This window comes from Ictalurus punctatus, chromosome 11 (genome assembly GCF_001660625.3).
Source record: "Ictalurus punctatus breed USDA103 chromosome 11, Coco_2.0, whole genome shotgun sequence".
Lineage (NCBI taxonomy): Eukaryota > Metazoa > Chordata > Actinopteri > Siluriformes > Ictaluridae > Ictalurus > Ictalurus punctatus.
This window is the reverse complement of record NC_030426.2, coordinates 3211273-3233046: the sequence shown is the minus strand read 5'-3', so window position 1 is coordinate 3233046 and position 21774 is coordinate 3211273. Positions and strand designations below refer to the sequence as shown.

At 37.7% G+C, this 21774-nt stretch overlaps 1 protein-coding gene across 1 annotated transcript in view; it reads right to left on the bottom strand.

Moving 5' to 3' along the window:
- cntn3b (contactin 3b) overlaps positions 1-21774 on the bottom strand; it is an 89637-nt gene that overhangs the window by 45105 nt on the left and 22758 nt on the right. Inside the window, exons 4-5 of the mRNA XM_053683725.1 lie at positions 15447-15622; positions 5253-5348 (exon numbers count right to left, since the gene is read on the bottom strand). Coding sequence (XP_053539700.1) covers positions 5253-5348; positions 15447-15622 — 272 coding nt within the window. The remainder of the gene's footprint in view (positions 1-5252; positions 5349-15446; positions 15623-21774) is intronic.

The window sequence follows — 21774 nt, the reverse complement described above, 5'->3', positions numbered from 1 at the left end:
TCACATGATGGGGCCATTCTATTATAGAGCACCCCAAAAAAGTGTGTAATAATTGCAGAGTAGTGAGCACAACTTGAATATTAAATGACTGACACCTTTAGGCAGGCCATTGTTATCTTTGTGTTGGAGACACCCACACAATATCCATGCTTCCCCTTTTGCCTTGGGCAGGCAGGACTCAGTAAACAGACCAGCTCTTCAGAAGGGGACAGGACAAAGGGAGCGAAACAAACTAGATTAAAAGTGCCTCACTGCCATTCTTAGGACACTGGCCTTGGTTTGCTTGGCCTTGTTCACGCCTGGCTGACTCACCTTCTATCATCTCTGAAAAAAGGCAGAGGTGGGAAGGATAGAGAGAACTGTCATGGTGTATTAGTGCATCTGTGTCATCCACAGGAAAAGCGAGGAGAGGAAAAATGAAAATCAAATCCAAAAGCTGGAAATTTAGTTTTTTTGGTGGAAGACATGAGTAGTAGATGCATCAAGGTGTGCACTTTTCCTGTCGTTAACTCCAGATTTTGACCTAAAAAGGGATTATTCTGATTACTGACAGAAGAGGGCTTGTGAAGAGAGGGTAAAAATAGCCACTGCTGTGATTATCTTCACTGAAAAGTGCTTTACATCACAAAGACTTGAGAAGATCTTTCTGACAAACATATTTAAATAAATGCATAAGTAGGCAGGAACGGACGTGTTTTGAATGGACAGCAAAGGCTCTATTTTTAGTGTGTAAAAACATAAGATCTGCAGACTGAATATTTTGATATCTTTGTGACCTTTAGTGCAGGTGGTTGGTTTTGTGTGAATATATTATAAAGCTCTGTGGTTAAACCGGATCAAGCAATATCAAATCAAATACGTTTTTATATCAGATTTTGAATAGCATCAATAACCATCTGACTGACGGGACTTATATAGTGAACAAATTTTGTGTTTGCTTTTTTTCTGTTTGTCATGTCACGCAAACTAGCGACTCCATTTCCCACAATGCACCACGAACTACAAACATGGCCGATGACTACAACTTCCAAAGCTACACACTGTCACCACACCTTCTCTTGAAAACTAATCAGACACACCTGTTCCCAATTACAATCTCAATCACACCATTCTGCTTAAGAGACTCTCACACACATAGCCATTGCGAAGTATACACGCAGTTGCATTTTGTCTTTGCTGTTACCAAGCTTTGATACCGTGTTTGGGTATTCCGGTTTTGACTTTGTTTATTCCCTCGACCTAGATTCTCTGCCTTGCCTGTTTGGGACTGTTTGCCTATCGCATAACCCTTGCCTGTTTATGTACTTCAACTATTGCCTGGACTTTTGGATTTGTTATCATTAATCTGTCATACCTGCATTTGCTTCCATCCGGTCCTCATTATATGACACTATCACCACATTTTATGTCAATATTTTAGTAGGAGTATGAGAAATGTGGAGATTCGGATTCAATTGTACATGCTGTAATTTTGCATGGCAACAGTCCAAAATTCAAACGTACAGATATCAGGCCAATACAGGGATTGAACGATAAAAGAGAAAATATGCAGATGATCCATGGGGAGTATAGACAGAATGATAGAGTGTTCACACGCTGGTCACAGGCATAGAACAAAATTTGCCTCTTTCATTGTTTCCAGTTATAAATGCTATACAATGCAGAATTTATGCTATATTATGCAGTTAATTTAAAACATGAACTATATACAATAGTTGAATTCCAACACATGATAAAAGTTTTTTTTTTTTAAATGATCAAGTAAACAAAGTTTATGACAGTACATACTAATTGCATCGCTTTACATTATAAACCCACACAAGTTGTTTATAATGAGTTGGAAATGAGTTTGTTATTATTATGTTTTAATCACATCATATAATTAAAATAGAATGAAAACCCCGTGCTTTCATAAACAGCTTTGTTTAGATGATCTGTTTCATGCCATCCTTAAAAGCATAAAAAATATTTTACAGTCTTATATATGTAGGTGTACGTAGAGTTAGTGGATTTATAATGTTTTCAGATGGATTTATATGCTTTTTTAACCAAAATGGGTCCACAAATTCTACTGCATCACCAAGTTTTGAATGTCACACCCTTTTTTGTATGAATTGTAATTCAATTTGTGCTAAAAGTTTTGAACATAACTTTTCAAGAAATTAACAAAAATATGAGAAGGATGAAAAACAGTGAAAACAGTGAACTCTGAGAGTTCACCAGAGTTTTTGTTTATGTTTTCAATCTATTCATTTACGCTCTGCAAGTTTACGTTCGCCATTCTGGCACAAATCTCTGGCATAAATGTGGGCTGGCTTAACAGTGATTTGCACTCTTTGGCTAGTGAGCTTTTGGTCAACAATTCCCTGACGTGGAAGTAGACTTCAGTGTGGCGAATTTTGGAGAGCGTTCTTTATGCGGTTCTCTGTATAGTGTTTGTACTTTGTAGTAGGGATGTCACAACAACCGATACTTTGGTACCAACATTCTTAAAACGTGACGGTACTTGTTTTTCTGTAGTGACGTAAGCACCGGTTGTAATAAAGGTACCGGAGTTGCAATTCTTCCGGAACTGAAGGGGGCAGCAAATACGTGCAAGTGTTTTAGTTGGTCCACAAGTGGTGAAGAAGAAGAAGAACGCCTACAAGCACACAGGAAACACTACAGAAGATTAGCTTAGCTTAACAAGTTTAGCTCCACCCGACTCGTTGAGAGGAAACGTAGCATCGTTGTCGGTGTGCAACTGATGCTATCATTCATTTCAAACAAAGCAAGGAAACACCTGGAATTTGGTGAAGCACCTGAAAGACGGTCCTATATTATGTTTGTTTGAGGCAGCTGGCATTGTGCTCGTGAAACCAGCTAACGTTATGCTCCATGTAATATTAGCGATAGCCAGTTATTTGTTAATGACGCTAACGCATTGAAATGTTATAAACTACCTCCTAATGGGACACCATGCATCGCCATTCAGCCCGTGTCCTGTCAGCTAAATGTAGCCTCATGTCACTAATAATTATTCACATGTTCATGCTTTTAATAAATCTTTTTGGTCTGCCACTATATCAGTGAATTTAAACTAATGCTTGCATTCAGAGTATAAGGGGTGTGTGTGTGTGTGTTTGTGTGTGTGTGTGCGCATTTAGGAGTGCACCTTAGCACTTGTTATTAGTGATTGTCAACAGTGTTTGATAACTAAAATACCCCCCCCCCCTCTCTTTTTGCCAGGATCAGCCAGAGGAGGATGTCCTTCAGGAGTTTTTAATTTTATTTTTAAAAAAAAAAAAAAATATATATATATATATATATATATATATATATATATATATATATATATATATATATATATTTCTTTTTTTTAAACCACACCGTGGTATCGACTTTGGTATTGAGTATCGTGTACTTTTGGTGGTACTGACTACTGGGGACAGCTGTGGCTCAGGTGGTAGAGAGGGTGGTCCACTAATCGTAGGTTGGTTCGATTCCCGGCCCACGTGACTCCACATGCCGAAGTGTCCTTTGGCAAAACACTGAACCCCAAGGTGCTCCCGATGGCAAGTTAGTGCCTTGCATGGCAGCTCTGCTACCACTGGTGTGTGTGTGAATGGGTGAATGAGACACAGTGTAAAGCACTTTGGATAAAAGCGCTATATAAGTGCGCCATTTACCATTTACTAGATTTTTGTTATCGTGACATCCCTACTTTGTAGTGGATCTTTTTTTCATTCTTAGTCAGTATATTAGTTCGTAATTAATATTTGAGGTTTGGGTAGTCTTGTATGACTATTTGTTCGAGAAGAACTCTCAAGAGTGGCATGGAGCATCGCCGTTGTTGTCATCATCCTCCTCCTCAGCTGGATACTCGAGCTGTAATTTCAAATTTTTTGCACCATTCTACCCACATGGTTCATCAATTAACGACCACAAAAAATGCACAAATGCATCAGCAAGAAAATAGACCTCTAGGAGAATTTTTAATGTTTTTAGTATTGACATTGAACTATGATTTAGAACATGCTCCTTGATATAATAGCATGTCTGAAAACTGAAAACTCTGAATACTATCAAGTACCTTATTAGCTCTTATGTTATAACTGTCTACATGGATTTCTAGAGATTAATTAGTTGCTTAAAATGCTGTCGGTATTTCATTCAATTCTCCTTTTCCATTTTTATATGATACATTTAAACCATTCTACAGGATAAAAATTTAAATGACAAACTTATCGATTGCTTGCATGGAGCAGAGAATGTGTTCTGCTGAGAAATATATTACTTTCTGATTGGGTTGAGGCTCCAAATCAAAGAGTGTATTTCCATTTACCAACAGATTTGAGTATAATTGAAAAGAAAGGGATTTAAATGAAGCAATAAATGGAGAATAGATATGTGAGGAGAGTGAGAGCTTGGTTTTCAGAAATCTATAGGAGGTCTACAGCTTGCCAGTGCAAATGCTCTGAAAAATATGTATACAGACATGCTCTAATATGCATTGCAAAGTGATAACACAATAACTAAAAACCAAGCACTACTCTATCTATTTTGTCCTTTGACATGATTATACTACTGTGAGCTTTTGAAATGGTTAAAACATGACCAATCCATTTCATTATATTGTGGTACATCCTGGATTTTTTGTCCTTCAACTAAGCACATGATTAATCACAGACTAATTATCTCTACAAATCCTAATTGCTGTCCGATGAAACAAGTCCCATGTCTTCTAAATTCTGAAGTCTCATCTGTTCCCATAATTGCTGCAATCTCAAATTGAAATGAATGTTTCACACCGCTGATCTGTCATTTCCATTTAGGCTATTAAAACTCCTCTCTAATTACTGATGTCTGAATAACAGTCCCAGTTTTTAAGTTCCATCAGCTGGCCAATAAGATGCTGAACATGTAAAGTAGAACAGCTGTGACTCAGACCTAAGCCGTGATGAAGCGCAGTTAACACATCAAGATGCAAAATAATAGTTATTCGCTTTTCTTTTGTCTTGTTTTGAGCTGAGATTTCAGTCACTATCCATTATTTTGGCACCTCTGCCACATCCAAGAGTTTTCACTTCCCTAATCTTCACATATTCTTCCCAGGAGACAATCCACACTTGTATTGACGCATTAGCAAACAGCAGCCAACATATCTATAGTCTATAATAGGCTTTCTGAAATATGAGTTATATGATACATACATATCCAAGCAATTACAATTTTGCAAAAGTGTGAATATATATGTCAATAATCACTCTTACCTCCAGAATGCATCGGGGTTCCACATAACAGAACAACACCTTGGCCTTCCCTCACATTCACAGCATTTCTTGGCTGGGTTTTGAAGTTATCTAGATCTATGAAATAATACATAGATATAATATTACACACAGCATTACATATAACATAAAACAGATAGTAAGGTACTGTTTTGTGTTTTGAATAGGAAAATAATTGTACCTTATATCCCGCACAATACAGCCAATGTCTACTGCTACTCTAATCAAACTTCTATATACTAAAATACCATGAATTGCCTTGATCTTGAGATATCTACTGATATTTGCAGATATACTGTACAGTAAGTAATGATTATGACCTTTGCTGTTTTCTCACATCCCTGAAACAGAGTAAGCTGTTACATCAACTGGCATGTTGTAAGTCATAGTTCGCATTGCTGTTGAATTCTTGAATCGGCTATAATTCAAATGAATAATAATTGTTTATAATGATGTACGCATTATTATATGTTAACACTTCTGTAGTAATAACTCATTTACAGGGACTCATTCACATTCTACGGCAGACGCTTCACATGACAGCATGCCCTGTCGAGTTTTAATCTTAACCTATTATATACTATACTAAACAACAGTGATGCCTGTGATACTATTGGTCAGTTTGGACCTGTTGGACAAGTTAACTATTTGATAAATATATATCCAGATTCTGATTGCTGTTTTTGTGATGTGAAATGGATTTCAGCATATTGCAAGTGTGTCAAAACACCACATGGACTGGGGTATTAGCTCCTGAGGGAGAATGTGACTGAGGGATGGATAAAACAGAGTGGGGCTGGAGACAGCAAATGCAAGGAACATGAGGGCAGCTGTCATTGTTGGTGACATATCAGCATTATTATCAAACAAGCCCTAATCTTTAAAATTAAAAACATCATCCCCAGTGTCAACGTGTTTCTGCACCATTCATGCACATCAAATTAACACAAAGAGGAAAAAAAAACTACAGGCAGCTATTCCCCACCTGGCCTGATTAAAAATCCTCATATGTGTTACAAGACCAAGAAGCTTGTAAGGATTCAAACAAACAGCTGGGCCTCAAGCTCAGCAAGCCAAACAAAAAAAAATTGTCAGTGTGACCGATAAGACAAACTGCACAAGGGATGTAGTGGTGAAGAAAACAGGATTCAGTGGGGGTGGTGGATGGAGCTTCACCTAATGAGAGTCCCTGCTGAAAGAAAGAGATGTCCTAGACTGCAACAGAGGAGGAGGTGGAAAAAGGACTTGGTCAGCTCACAATAACAGTGTGAAAGGTTCAGAGTTTGAGATAGTGAGGCTCTAAGGATGATTAACGAGCTCTTGGGTTGGAATCGGTATGGCTTGGCTCATAGATCTGAGAAGAAGCCAGGCAGCTCTATAGCGCCTGTACATGTCCAGGTGCTCTGTAATGAAGAACATTAATATCAGTCCAGACATGAAGGTCAAACAATTTAGCCCAGGAGCTGGAAGCTGGGGCTGTGGGATTCTCTCTGTGTCTTATATTTATTTCATATAAAGCTACAAGGTTGAAGTTGAAACCAGCAAGTTCGACATTTTGATTTAAGCCATTAGCCAACCTTATTAGCCATTTAAGAAGTAATGTGGATTCAAAGTCACTAATGAACCTCAAGCAAAACTGCTTGCTAAGCACAAAATCGCTAAAGTGCTATAGCAAACCTTCTAATAAAATAAATACCAGGCACCTTGGAATTACTGGTGATTCATTTGTATATTAAATAAATCACTATGAAAATACTCACATTATCAGAAGGTAATTGAATCTGGCAGAAATAGTGCCCTATTATAGTTGCCACTCCCTCTTCAACTAACCAGTGATCAATAAAGGAAATAAATGTCAAGCAGCTCCTTTTAACCAATCCCCAGAAGTGAGATTCATTATACTACCCATGAGGATAGTGGGAGCCTAAGGGGAGAGTAAGATGCTCTCTTTGGCCAGAGATCTAATCAATAACAAGGCAGAATGATGTGCAGAGGGCAGAGGAACCTTACTATTCAAAAGGAATAAGGCCAGAGAAGGTTGATTCTTATCTCTTTAACCCTCGAAGGTCAGGTGAAGCATTACTAAAACAGTTATTTTATGAAGTTGCATCAGTCCATCCATCCATCCATCCATCTTCTATACCGCTTATCCTTTCTGAATATTATACTATATTCTATACTGAATATTCGTATACCTGGGGAAAAATGTGTGTAATCACGTGATACCACTGGTGTCATGCCAATGAATTCAAATGGATACATGTCACCACTCATTCCCATTGTGTTATTGTCGAACCAAAAGGTGAACTCACTGAAAAAGACCATCTTGTTTGCATGTATGCAATAGAATCTGTTCAGCAGAGATAGGAGATGGGGCAGTCTATTCAGTGTGTCGTTATGGGTACACCCATTTTCATGCTGGTAGTGCATATACTGTTGTAGCTGAATTTTATTACACTTAGACTTTTTGAAGAGCCCTGAATTAAAAACTATTCAGTTCCAAACAGTTGATAAATATACCATATGCCCCTTGTCCATTTAATTAGGAATGTCTGTACATCTGCTAATACATGCAATTATCCAATCAGCCAATCATGTGGCAGCAGTGCAATGCATAAAATCATGCAGAAACAGGTCAAGAGCTTCAGTTAATGTTCAAATCAGCAATCAGTCGGGAAAATGTCACCTGCTCTTTTTCCAATCTTCAACTGTCCTGTTTTGAATCGCTTGTGCCCACTATACCATCATATTCCTGTTCTTGGAAACAAGGAGTTGAAAATGATGTAGTCTTCTGTGGCTGTTGCCCAACCAACTCAAGGTTTAACATGATGTGAGCAGTGTTTAATTTATCTTAATCTACATCACTACCCTCTTAGTGTTCTGGGAAGTCAGGACGCATGCGAAAGGTCCCAGTCCCCGACTTTATAGACACATAAAAGTGCTTCTAGATTCTAACATAGCCATCAATATTCAGTGCTGAAAAGTAGGCCACATTGGTACACTGGTACAGTGACGTAATTCGTTTAAAGCAGTAAGTATTCTCAGTACAAACGGAAACATTGAACCTTCAAAACAGAACCGTGGGCCTACTGTGCGGTCACCTCAGATAACTACAAAGCACATTTACCCTAAGCACTTCAAAAACAATGCTATGTTTCATACAGTCGGCCTTCTTACAATAAATTAACATTAACAGCACAACATAAGGAAAAACATCTTACCTAACACAAAATATTCCACAAAGCTGCCATGTCAGTGTCCTCCTACTCTTCCCTGTGTCATGTTTTGCTTTGAGTGTGTGTGTGTTGGTCTGTGTCCCTTACGTATCCATGAGCACACAAGTGGCTCAGGATTAAACTTTGTGAAACAGTGGGCCCACGATGGTGACGAGATGGTGGGGATGAGAAGGGATGCATGCGGTGAGCTACAACTGAGATTCCTTTTGGAGAAACCCCGCTCTCACTCCACTCAAGATTAGTATGATATTCACGGTAGCCAACAACTGTCTCAGTCCTTATGGAACTTTTTGTGTGTTTGAGTCCCTGTACTCCCTAAAAGTCACAATGACTGTACATGGGCTGTTAACTCCATTTAATTCCATTTAAGTCAATCTCACTTTCAAATCCATATGCAGGTTCACAACATTTAGCCTCCTTGTAAGTGGTTCTAAAAACCCTGGATGTTGTCAGTATTTGTTCAACTTTCTTTCTGAGCGCTCTCTGGCATTTCACAATCAGTACGTTTACATGGACAACAATAATCCGATATAAACCCGATTAAGACGATACTCTGATTAAGAAACTAGCATGTAAACAGCGATTATTGATGACCTTAATCTGATTAAAGTCATACTCGTAGTAAACACAAATGGAATTAAGACGTGTGGAGTATTCCTGTTTTAGTTGCATTATCGAGGTGTATTACAGACATGTACACATCTTAATTACACTATTAACGTCGTGTGAGGGTTTTCACCACGTTTTGCGACAGGACACGATCACACACGGCAGCGCTAAACCGTTTTACGGCAAATGAGAGCACGGCTGCGTCCCAAACCGCGTACTTACCTACTATATAGTAGGAGAAATACATGTATCTCAGCTACTATATAGTATGTAAGTATGCAGTTTGGGACGCAGCCCACAGCTTCAAGCAGTCGTCTATTTGCACGTACAGCATGACAAATAATTAACTGCACTTGAAGCGTTCGTAAAAATTTAAAATAAAAACACCCAAAACTGTATACGGTCCCATAACGAAGACCAACTGTATGTCGATATGTGAAATTCTGGAGGGACGTCGGACGGCGTGGCGCGGTGACATAATGACGTGTGCTGTTAATCGATCTATGTTCTATAACATGTAAAACAGGAACATGAAAGGAATATTCTAAACGCGACTCATGTAAACACCTTAATCACAATATTGTCTTATTCAGAATAAGGTCAATAATTAGATTACTGCTGTCTAAATGTAGTCAATGTTGGCTGCTGTGGAAGTTATTGTGCAGGATACCCATTCTGTTGCTAACTTCATTCCCATTGTTTTCTCTGTCCTAAAAACCCTATTTTTTGACATGCTGCACAGCCAAGGTTTGAATTGGCCAGCGTTAGCCAAGTATAGTCTGTTTGCTTAATTTTAAACTGTATTGCTGACCATATTTCTGTTGAGTCTTTTTCCGATGTTTGTGTGGGCCCACTGTTCTCCAAGCTGGTCTCCTCGCCGCTGAACAAACCTATACTAACCGTCTTGCTCTCTACTCCACTAGCATTTCCTTCTACAATCACGCTAGCATTATCACTGCTAGTTGTGGGAACAGTCGCCAAACTGCTTCATCAGTGACCTGCAGACACTCACTCACTTGGACTATCTCTTGGACTCACTTGGACACTCTTTTTCTGTTTTTTTTTTTTCATTATCATTTTCATTGTTAGTTTCCTCATTGTCCTTGTTTGTGTTCTTAAAAAATGCTGTTACTAATAGTTGCTTTCTTTCACCATGACACAACAACTCATGCTACATGACTGTAGGCTTCGCTTTGTGACAGTGAATTCAGGTGAACTTTGAACTTGAAATGATTATATTATGTGAAAGAGGCTACCGATTGGCTATTAGCATTATTTGAGCACCGGTATTATAAGATTAGCATTTTTATTGCAGGTTTTTTTTTTTTTTTTTTAAATTCTATTTTACTTTTGGTGAATTTAGGACTATTTGTTTTGATAATATTGATGTGTGAGACCTTAATTATCCAGCTGCAGATACATGCATAATAAAGGTTCTGGAACGCAGGTGTGATACATTTTAGAGATGTATTAAGCTCTGGTTGTGAGTTTTGAAATGCAGCATTCCTATCAGCTCTAACCATTCTCCTCTGACCTGTTTCATCAGCAAAGTGTTTCCGGCCTCAGAACTGCTGCACTTTCTTTTTTCTTCTTTTCACACCATTCTGTGTAAATTCTAGAGATTGTTGTGCATGAAAATTAGATACTTGTGCAGGTGTTCCTAATAAACAAGGTGTTTCTAATAAATATGGTAAGCTAATATTCAGCTAAAATAAAAACTGATATATATATATATATATATATATATATATATATATATATATATATATATATATATATATATATATATATATATATATATATGGTTCAAAGCAAGTTACAGGTTAAAAAAAAAACAACAGAAAGTTATTAAGTAGGAATTTTAAGGCAGCGCTTAAAAGAATCATAAAAATGGCAGAATCTTAGCTTGTGCAGTTAAGTTAAACTTTTAAAGATACAGCTTAATACTATCATCATGGATGATATATACTATAAATGTAACAGAAACATGCCTGTGCAGCCATGATTCATGACCACCTGTTAGCTATAAATCAGCTTAACCTTTATTAGCAAATCCTTTATCAATTAAATAACTTCTATAAAAGTTTTTAATTCATCATAAACGTATCTTATACCCCATGCCCCTGGGATAGGCTCCAGGGTCCCCACGACCCTGTGGGATAAGCAGTACAGAAAATAAATGGATGGATGGGAGTATCATATAAAATATATATTTTTTAATATATATAGGATATATATAAAAAAGGAAATATATATATATATATATATATATATATATATATATATATATATATATATATATATACGTATATATATATATATATATATATATATATATATATATATATATATATATATATATATATAATATAAGGAAATTTTAATGTTACAGGCACTCTTAGGACTAACAGAAAACAACTGCTGAAAATACTTTTCAAACTTCCGTAAAACCTGATGATTCATGATGGATCAAATCCATCAGAGTGTCATCTGAGCACATGCTTCATTGAAAGGGATAAGACTCAAGGAAAATCTGACCTTTAACAGTAACAGGAGTTAACATGGTCAAAATAATACATTTGCTTACATTTAATTAGTGACAAAGAAATAGTGCACATATATTGAATGTTTAAGGTGAACATTTCCTTTCCTTGTATCAAAATTTTCAGAATTCTAAAATGTTCTATTAATTTCCAATTTAAAATGGGGGAAAAAATCCCAGACGTTCAGTGTAGTCTCAGACTTTTAGACCCCACTGTATATAAGGCAAAATGTATCTAAAAAAAATATGCAATGTATAGTCATCACTTTTGCATATCCATCTACATTTTGCCATGCCTACAGTATAGGAAACACCATCCTTGACGCACAGCAACATAAGTCTATAGTATAGTGTTCGAAACTTGCTTAAAGATGGAAACTCCATGAATAATGAGAATCAGCGATGGAGTCTGTATCCAATCAAACACTTCTCTGCTACTGTCAGCTGGTTGTATCTGACATCCAGTTCGATTTCACTTTGTTCAGTTGGGAAATCTCATTTGCTGCCTTACAAATCTGAACAGCCTCGAGAGATGAGCAAGGGGTAGCCACAAAAACTCCTTGTTCAAATAAATGCAGACAAGCACATATCCTCAAACACAGAATCGGGTAAAATGCTTCATTTACACCTTGCATTAACATGCATTTTCGGTGATCCAATCATGATCAGATAGCATTTAACCGCATTAAAGTAAATTTAAACGCACACAGTAGGGGTTGTGATTGGATTGTAATTGGATCAGCCAGACCTACTGTGGAGGCAGTCTAGTTCAGCTTATTCTGGTGTGAGGGGGATCTATACAACATTTAATGAGTTAATGTCATCTCTTACCACAGAATTATCTCTGTCCATTCAATTCTTGCTCTCTTGATAGCTGGCTGACTTCCCACACTTTACCTAGCTAACTATCTTATTTGAGGGAATGCAATGTGTGAAGGGAATACAATGTGTCTCGCTGTTGCCGACAGGGAACCGCTTCTGTTCTTTTCAGGGTATTCAACACAAAGAGGAGGAGCTTCTTCCCACAGGCCATTCAGGCCCTCAACCAAGACAACACTAAGGACTAGAGCTTGGACTTGTTTACACAACACCCACACCTCCTACGTTCCTTTAAAAAAATCTTCTATTCATTCATCTTCAGTAACCATTTCATCCTGTATTGCCCTGCATTTAGACATATTTATCATATATGTGGGCAATTTCAATACAAATACCTCAGCTTAATGTTGCACAGCATTATTCTGCACAAATAATTGCAAATTTTTGCACTTTATCCCAATTATAGTCACACTGTTGCTGCCAAACATCTTAATATCCTTATATTTTTCATCCTTTAAAAAAAAAAAAAAAAAACTTTTCTTTTTATAACTTTACACAAGGAAATTCTGGTCGATTCTATATTATACCACAGCACTGTTAAATTCTCGATTCTGATTGGCTGACAGACATTCTGAGGTGTGCAATTATTTTTCAGTACTTCCAGTAAAGTAGTTCCAGTCAGGTCCTGACCACAGTACAGTTCCAAATCACTTCGTCAATTTAACTGAAATAACAGAAAAGTTAACCTACTGTCCACAGCACACAGCGCTAACAACAAACACAATGACAGAAATATTTTTTCCAGAAATATGAAAGGAATGACTGACAACAGGCTGTTGAATTACTAGAAAAATACTGCACATCAGAGGTGGTAATGTGGCCACGAAGCGAAGTGGAGGCTTGAGCCATTGACATGCAGTTATTAGAGAGAGAGAAAAAGCAAGAAAAATGAAAGAGAGTGCGAGAGAGCACGTGTGATTGCAGTAATGGGACAGAAAAGCCAGTGGACAAATATCAATATTTATTTACTTATTCATTGTATTTTCTACAATAATAAAAAAACTAAAAACCCTGTGAACAAGTAGACAAATTGATATTTATTTATTTTTTTTGATTTTTATATTATCGACATGAAACGAAAAAAACAACATTTGTGAACTCTCTGCATATCATTGGCTCAAGCCTCCATTACTAGCTCTAATATTACATTTTGGAATTAGCAATGAAGGCTTGAGTTGGGATGTGTAATAAATTTGTTCCACACACAAGAACATTTTAAGGACAAATACCGGATAAATGTCTTGAAATAAAACATCTGAACAATGTCTTGAGGTGTTGTAACTGTGGTACAAGCGGAATGATTGACTCCAGTCTGTTGAATTATTAGAAAATAATGCACACCCGAGGTGTAACGGCATTACCATCTCAATAATTCAATGGCCCGTGGTCAATAATTCTTACTTATGTCACGGACAGTTGTAAAAGGCATTTCACTACACGTCGTGCTGTGTATGGTTGTGTGTGTGTGACAAACAGGAGTTTATTTTGAATTTGAATATTTTCACATTGTGTGGAAGAAGGAATATCTGATGAGTATACAGATGTTTAAAAGAATCAAATACTATGTGAAAATCAGATTGGTCATAAATTAATTAAATTATTAGAAAATGGTTTTTGATTTAACCAGATACTAAAGCAAAATGTAGCATTTTAGTTGTTTGGAATATACTTGGATGAAATTGAAATGTCTTTAAAGAAACTGGACTGTCATATACTGTATGACCAATTGTAACTGAATCAAACTACTGAATGTGTTTACAGTTAAAAAAAAAAAAAAAGAACAAAAAAAAAAGTGTTGTCATCGATTTAGTAAACAAGAATGGATATTTGCACTTCTGTTGGTGAAGAATAATAAATACTGACAAATGCAATTATCTATTAAGTTTTATAAATCAAAAGATGGCACTCTAAGGTTCTATTTGATATTTTTTGTGAGTTTAAAATATTGAGACAAATGTTTGACCTTCAACAAGGTCAAAACTTATTTTGTCCTTAGGATAATTAGAGACAAACTATCTTTCTTGCCTTGGGGTATTTCTGGGCCAACCACTGCCTCATATCGCTAACCTGACCCAGTCATACAGGTTTCTCCTTCACAACATCCGGAGGATCTGGCCTTTTATGTACACAGGGGCCACACATACTTATTCAGTTCTTTGTCATCTCGAGACTGGATGACTGCAACTCACTCTTGGCAGGTGTTTGTGTTTCTTGTAGCTCCCCGTATCAGAGTTAAAACATTGATGCTTGCATACAAAGCAAAAAAAGAAATCAGTGCTCACCTACATTAAAGCATTTATTACACTGCACCACGTTCCCTTCGAAACACTAGCACCGCTCAACTGGACCCACCCTCCCGCAAGATACAAGGAAGACATGCATCAAAACTCTTCTCTGTCCTTGCAACCAGGTGGTGGAATAAGCTTCCTGTGGCTGTATGAACTGCTGAGTCATTGGCTGTCTTTAAGTGAAGACAAAAGAGTCTTCACCAAGCACTTGAATTAACACTTTAGCTTGATGGTATTCTTAGTCCCTGACCTAGTAAGCGAGCATGAGGATATGTTTTTGATGAAGACTAAAAAGTACTAAAAGTTGCTCTGTATAAGGGTGTCTGCTAAATGCTATAAATCTAAATGTGTGCTGTATTGACCCATGTCATGCACACTTGCAGGGCACTTGAACATCAGTATTTTTGGACTACTAAGCAGTGTAAGCAAAGCTATAATCACATTTGGCTTATATGTTTGCAAATGCTATTCCTTTGCAAGAGCTTGCAGGAACAAAGAGAAATGTATATTATCCCCTGGAATAGTGGAAAGTAAATCCTTTTAAAACGAAAAACCCTTTGTCAAAAGGATGCTGAGTCAAGTGAAGAGCTTAGAATTGCAGAATTAGATCCACTGAACTTACATGCAAACTGTACGGTGGCTCTGTGACTCAGGATAATTCCTCGGGCGTTGGCAGCAGAGCACTGGTAAACGCCTGCATCTTGGTCTCGATCCAGTGTGTTGATAATCAGGTTCCCTCCAGACACATGACGCCTTTCGTCACCGTCGAGATCAATGAGTGTCCCATTCAGAGACCATCTGCGGAAATGCAAACACAATCAGCTCTCACATCTAGGGAGAATTGCACTCATGAGCATTAATCAAACACATCGATCTGATCAGCTCACCTTCATTATGCTACCAGAGCTTTGCATGAATCAAATCTTATGTACATAACATGGAGTTTGTTGTGTACCACTCCATAAGAGGTGTTACAAAAACATTAGAAAGTGGTAAAAAAAAAAAAAAGTATACCAATGACCATTATAAGTAATGAACCAATGGTTTTAGAAACTGAATGGTAAAGACTAGCTTGGTTTATCCAACTGCTTATTTCAATGCAGGCTGAATACTGAAACACATAACAGAATATTTGAAGATCCAAAAGACCTTGATGGCGTGTTCTCTGTTTTCAACTTTTAAAATTGAAATGAACGTTCATAGGGCCTCCAGGATTCAGGTTTCATGTAACTACTAATTAATTTGTCGTATTTACCGAGTAACTTGATTAAAGGATTTCAAATTATATATACATATTTTATATATATATATATATATATATATATATATATATATATATATATATATATATATATATATATATGTAATATCCCATTGCAGCCATGAGCTCGGCTTTGCTTCCCTACTCTGCTTTGGATGCCGCTACGCCAGGGATCTAATGCTCCACATCGCTCCACTTTCCTATGCCCCGAGGACATCGCTCCTCCTCCATGATCCACTGAGGAAGTCGCTCCACACTCAAGAAAGGCCGACAAGATGGCCCACCATGTCAAGCCCCCAATCTAAAGCTGACGACACAACTTCCCAAACCTGTGTCTCGCCTAATGACCCCGGCGAACCAGCCCCAGCCTCATGTCTGCTCCTCGGCTCCTTGAGGAACCTTCTACTTGTTGCACAATGCCTGCATTGGAACCTGAGGGGCTGTGTGAACATTTTGCCCCGAGGGCCAGAACCACCGAGGGAGAGAGTGCATTTTGGTGCATTTTAGCACCCTGGATTGGGGTGTTCCGTCATATCACAGTAAATCACTGACTACATTTCCCATCCTGCACTGCTGCCTACAAACATGGCCACCAGGGACCGCAATTCCCAGAACACTAATTCACAGCACTATCACAACCACATATGCATTCACTCCTTCACATTCCTATGCATTCACTCTTTCTGAGGTATACACTCAGTTGCCATTTATCTCTGTTGTTTACCAAGCCTTGATTTCATGTCTGTTTATTCTGGAGTTTTGACTTTGCTCACGTTTACGACTTCATCTCTTCATCTGCCTTGCCCTGTTTGTGCTGTTTGCCTGATCGCCTGACCTCTGCCTGCTCATGATTATTGTCTTCTGCCTTATCCTTTGGACGTGTTGTTGATTAAACTGCCATACCTGCACTTGCTTCCATCTCAGCCTCCATTAGTTTTCAATATTTTAAATGTTGTTATACCACAATATTGTTGGTTTGATAGTAGTGTTGGTTATAATTCAAATCACAGATTCAAATAATTTAGTAATACGAGACAAATTCTAAACATGCTGTTATTTAACAAATAAAAATTAATAATCACTTACATGGTGAATCTTTCTGGAAGGAGAAGTTTATTTAACATTTATGGAATGAGTCTCTGGTGTCAGTGCATTGGAACAGTTAGAGATAAATGTGTTCCTTTCAATTTTGTCTGCCACAGGTGAGTCTTCAGGACAGAGACTTTTTGTGGTTTCTCTGTAACATGACAAGTTGAATCACACCTTGAAAGGAAATTCTCTTATATCACGTACTCTCTTATATTATGAACTGCTATCAAATACCTATGATGAACGTAATCATTTAATTACCTTGTATTCATTTAATTACCTCTTTAAATAAGCTGATCAACTGCTATCCTTGATTATATTATTATGTATTTCCGTGTCAACATGACACAGGACTTATTTTGTATTATGACTATGTGCTGTGTGTTATGTTTAAATCTGTCTGACACCTGGACGAGTAGAACCCGTCCACGCACTGCTTCTTATCAATGTGTATAAATACTCTTGGTTTGCATGAATAAACTCGTACGTCTATTTAAGCATGCATGTGTCCGTCCGTGTGTGTTCACTTAGGCTCCCCAGATCGATCTGAAACACTCTGAGGCAAATCACACTTTCTAGCTCATAGCAGCACAGAGCTAAAAGTTAATAGAAGTAATTGTAGAACAGGCTGGAAGGCATGACGGAAGATCGGACAGGCATAATCTGAGATTCCTGGGATACATGGAAATCTAACACATCTCTTCACCATTTATTACATTGATTAATTATTCCTTATGTGTTTAAACTTTAAGCATGAAATCAAAACATACTGTATATGCCAATATCAACTGACTTGTTTTACATAGTGATAATGGCTTTGTGCTACTGTTTGAAAGATTTTTGGGCTACAATAGCAAAGCCTAGCCATGCAACATTATTTGGGACTAGAATACACTGAAGGATGAGTGAATAATTCTTTCATCCTGGAAGGACAAACCTCAAAGAATGTTCCACCAGATAAGGAATACTTTCCAGAGAGTATAGGAACATGCTGTGTCAAAAAAACACGCAAAGCTACACAAGGCTACACTTGCAAGGAACGCTGCACAAGCTCTGTTGGCTAAAAACCCAGGGGCATGGATTTTCGAGTACACTACATTTGCCAATCCTACAAGATTGCCCAATATGATGCTAGAATAGTCTGGTTTGCCAATAAAGTACTGTGGAAACCTGTTCAAATCTGAGGCTTAAGTGCTATAGGTGAGACAAAGACCTTAAAACTAACGGAAAATATGATTTAAAAAAATAATAAGGTGCAAGAGGGTGTTGAAGGATCAAGACATACCACTTACTTCACCTGAGAAATGTACTGTAGGAATTATGAAAGTGTGATTATCTGGAATTGATCAATCCCATACTGATTTTGAGATTACTGAGAACTCCAGACACGTTTACAGAAACATCACACAGATGAAAATAAAACACTGGAATTCATGTAGTGTCTAGAGGATAATAATTTGATACGTACTGACATTGATTTTGACAGGCATCAGGCTGTGGGCATAACAAAAAAGAATTCCTGATTGAAGCTGTGAATGTAGTTCCTCTGTAGATAGCAGCACCATGCTGTCAGAAAATCTCTAGTGACTGACGAGGGCCTTCCATTCTGGCATTAGGTATTCCTTTAAACACTGCTTGTCCAGAAGGTAAACTGAGTAATTATACAGAGCTCAATAATAGTTGACAATAATCAATGGATTTAGATGCATGGGTCATGGCCATTAAAAATTCTCAAATACTGAAGAGAAATCCTCAAGTACACCAAAGATAATGCTAAACCACAACAAATGTACTTCACTCAAAAGAATCCTGAGTGCTAATAACTAATTTCTTTAGAACAAGAAATGACAAGATTGGATTTTAGTCTTGGGCTGTTGAGAATGTATGACATGCTGATTGTAGGAAAAAAAATAAATGAAAGGAGGAAAAATCAATATTGTTCTTTTGCTATAGAAATCTAATGAGCAAGGAAGCAGAAGCAGAGCTTCTTTATTATACAAAGCAGTTATGACTGTCCCTGGATGGCTCTGACAGACTACAAAAGCAATGCTGTCTCTGTCTCTCATCCTGATTCTCATCTTATTATTTCATTTTTCCACAGTGCATGCTGTGGAATCCGTTTTCGACTGATGTTTGCATTTGCTTTAAATAATGCACCTGAATGGCCAAACATGGAGTGTGGTTTTCATTCTCCTTATAGAGACAAAGCTACACAATTTTGCAGAATTGTCCTCATGTAGGTCAGATGCCCCCAAAAAAAGTTCTTTAATGCTTAAATAGAAAGAAAATATATATTTTTATTATTCTACATTAATAAAATAATGTTTTGTAATAACGTGCTCAGCCTGAGGCCTAGACATGAGCACACTTAACCATGACTAGTGGAATATTATATATTCTGTTTTATAGTCTGTTGCCTGTTAGTATATAAATAGAAAATAGCTCGTTTCTCTTAAGTGCAGCAGTTCTCTGTGAGTGTGTGAGTGGTGAGGGTTCAGTGAAAGCTCACTGAAAGTAATCGACGAGGACAGGAAGCAGACTGAAATGATAGGATGGCTGGGTCTTCTCTGCAGGCTGAAAAAGCTTTACCAGGAAAAATGTGCACACTAAAGTGTGAGCATGTGCACCACACTGCAACATACACGCACGCACGCACACACACACACACACACACACACACACACACACACACATACACACACACACACACAAGCACTAAAAACTTTCATTGTTAGTCTGAAAATATTTTGGACTACATGAAGTCAGTTCTGCAGTCACAGCACTGGGGAATTAAAAAAAAAATTCTCTTTGATCATTAACACTTTGATATCACTTTGCATGAAGTGGAGAGGTGTGCAAAAGACCACGCGAGAGCCCACTCAGCTAGTTTAGAGTCAGATCAGCGGCTCGTGGCAGCTCAAAGAAGCCGATCAGGACTCATTTTCCGACGTTACTGAGGCTGGAGTTAAACGTGGCATTAAAAGCTCCCAGATGCTACTGTAGACATCACATCCTCCATCCATCATTAAGCTAGGATTTTATCATCACTAAGTATTAAGGAGTTTCCATGCTATGAGCTCAGTTAATCAGTGATTTTTCAGCTGAGCCTGCAGTCCATCTACATGTACGCATTTTGAGAACTGGTACATCATCAAACAGTTTAATATAATTCACAGATTTATTATTTTGCACTTTTATTGCATCGATTTATTTACTTTCAGTCTTAATAGGGTTGCCTAAACATCACTGAAGCTGAAAATGTAAATTGTAGCATGTAGAACTGCTTCCTAAAAATACTGATATCATAAAACTAGCCGACCTTTTTGAATTACTGGTCAACTACTAAAAATTTGGGGGGCTTAGTTGTTAGCACGTGTGCCTTGCACCTCCTTTGTTGGGGGTTCGATTCCCCCCTCCTCCCTGTGTGCATGGAGTTTGCATGCTATCCTCGTGCTTTGGGGGCTTCCTTCGGGTACTCCAGTTTCCTCCCCTAATCCAGAGACATGCATTGTAGGCTGACTGGCATCTCTAAATTGTCCATAGTGTGTGAATGGGTGTGTTACTGTGCGTGCGATTGTGCCCTGCAATGGGTTACTATCCCCTTGGATATGCTCCAGGCTCCGCATGACCCTGTGTAGGATAAGTTGCACAGAAAATAGATGGATGGATAGTAAACATTTGTATTCATGCAACCCCTAGCATTCACACACACGCACACATTAAATGCTTCAATGATTAATAGTTAACCCTTTTAAATGACCAATCATTGCTTTGTTAATCTATTCATTCTTTGACACATTCAAGCATTCACTGATTCATTTCACTAGTCGATCTCAAAGAGCACAGATGATAGAGATTTGGCAATAGAGTGCCTGGTATGTCCAAAAGTGACGAACAAGTAATTTACTTACAAAAGCGCCTATCCAAACCGTGACAAATTTATTTTCCAATGGGCCAAATTCCATGCTGCATAAAAGGAGGATAGAGCCAACAAGACACTGGTTTATTTTCAGGTAATGAGACGTGTGCCGAGAGCAGGCTGATATAACCTCTTCCAAATAATTTTGATATACAATTATGAGACACTCATTGTAATCCATCCAATCATCATCACCATCATCATCATCATCATCATCATCATTATCATCATTACAATCATCACTAAGGATGGGCATAAATATATCAAACAATAATACTAAACACTCCAAATATACTGAATCTCCATTAAATGCCAAATGTTTGAAAACATTTAACAATATATTTAAGGGACACACAAGATCACTCGGGTACTTTAATTAAGGTAATATTAGTGTCCTGGTGGATGCCAACATTAAGTCTAAGTCTAAGCCAACATTAAGTCTAGATATCTTTTAGATACCACACTGTGGTCTTCACTAAATCATGAAGAGTCATAGGAAAGTGTTTAATATGACCAGATCACAACAGCTAAAACTGATCATCTGAACTGATCTGATCAACTGAAATCTTTTAAGCACAATAAACATCTAGTAAAGGAAAATAAAGAAGGACCGGACAGTGGGGTTTTGCTATCTGCTGGAGTCAGATCTCTCATATCTCTCATATCTCTCATCGCTATCTC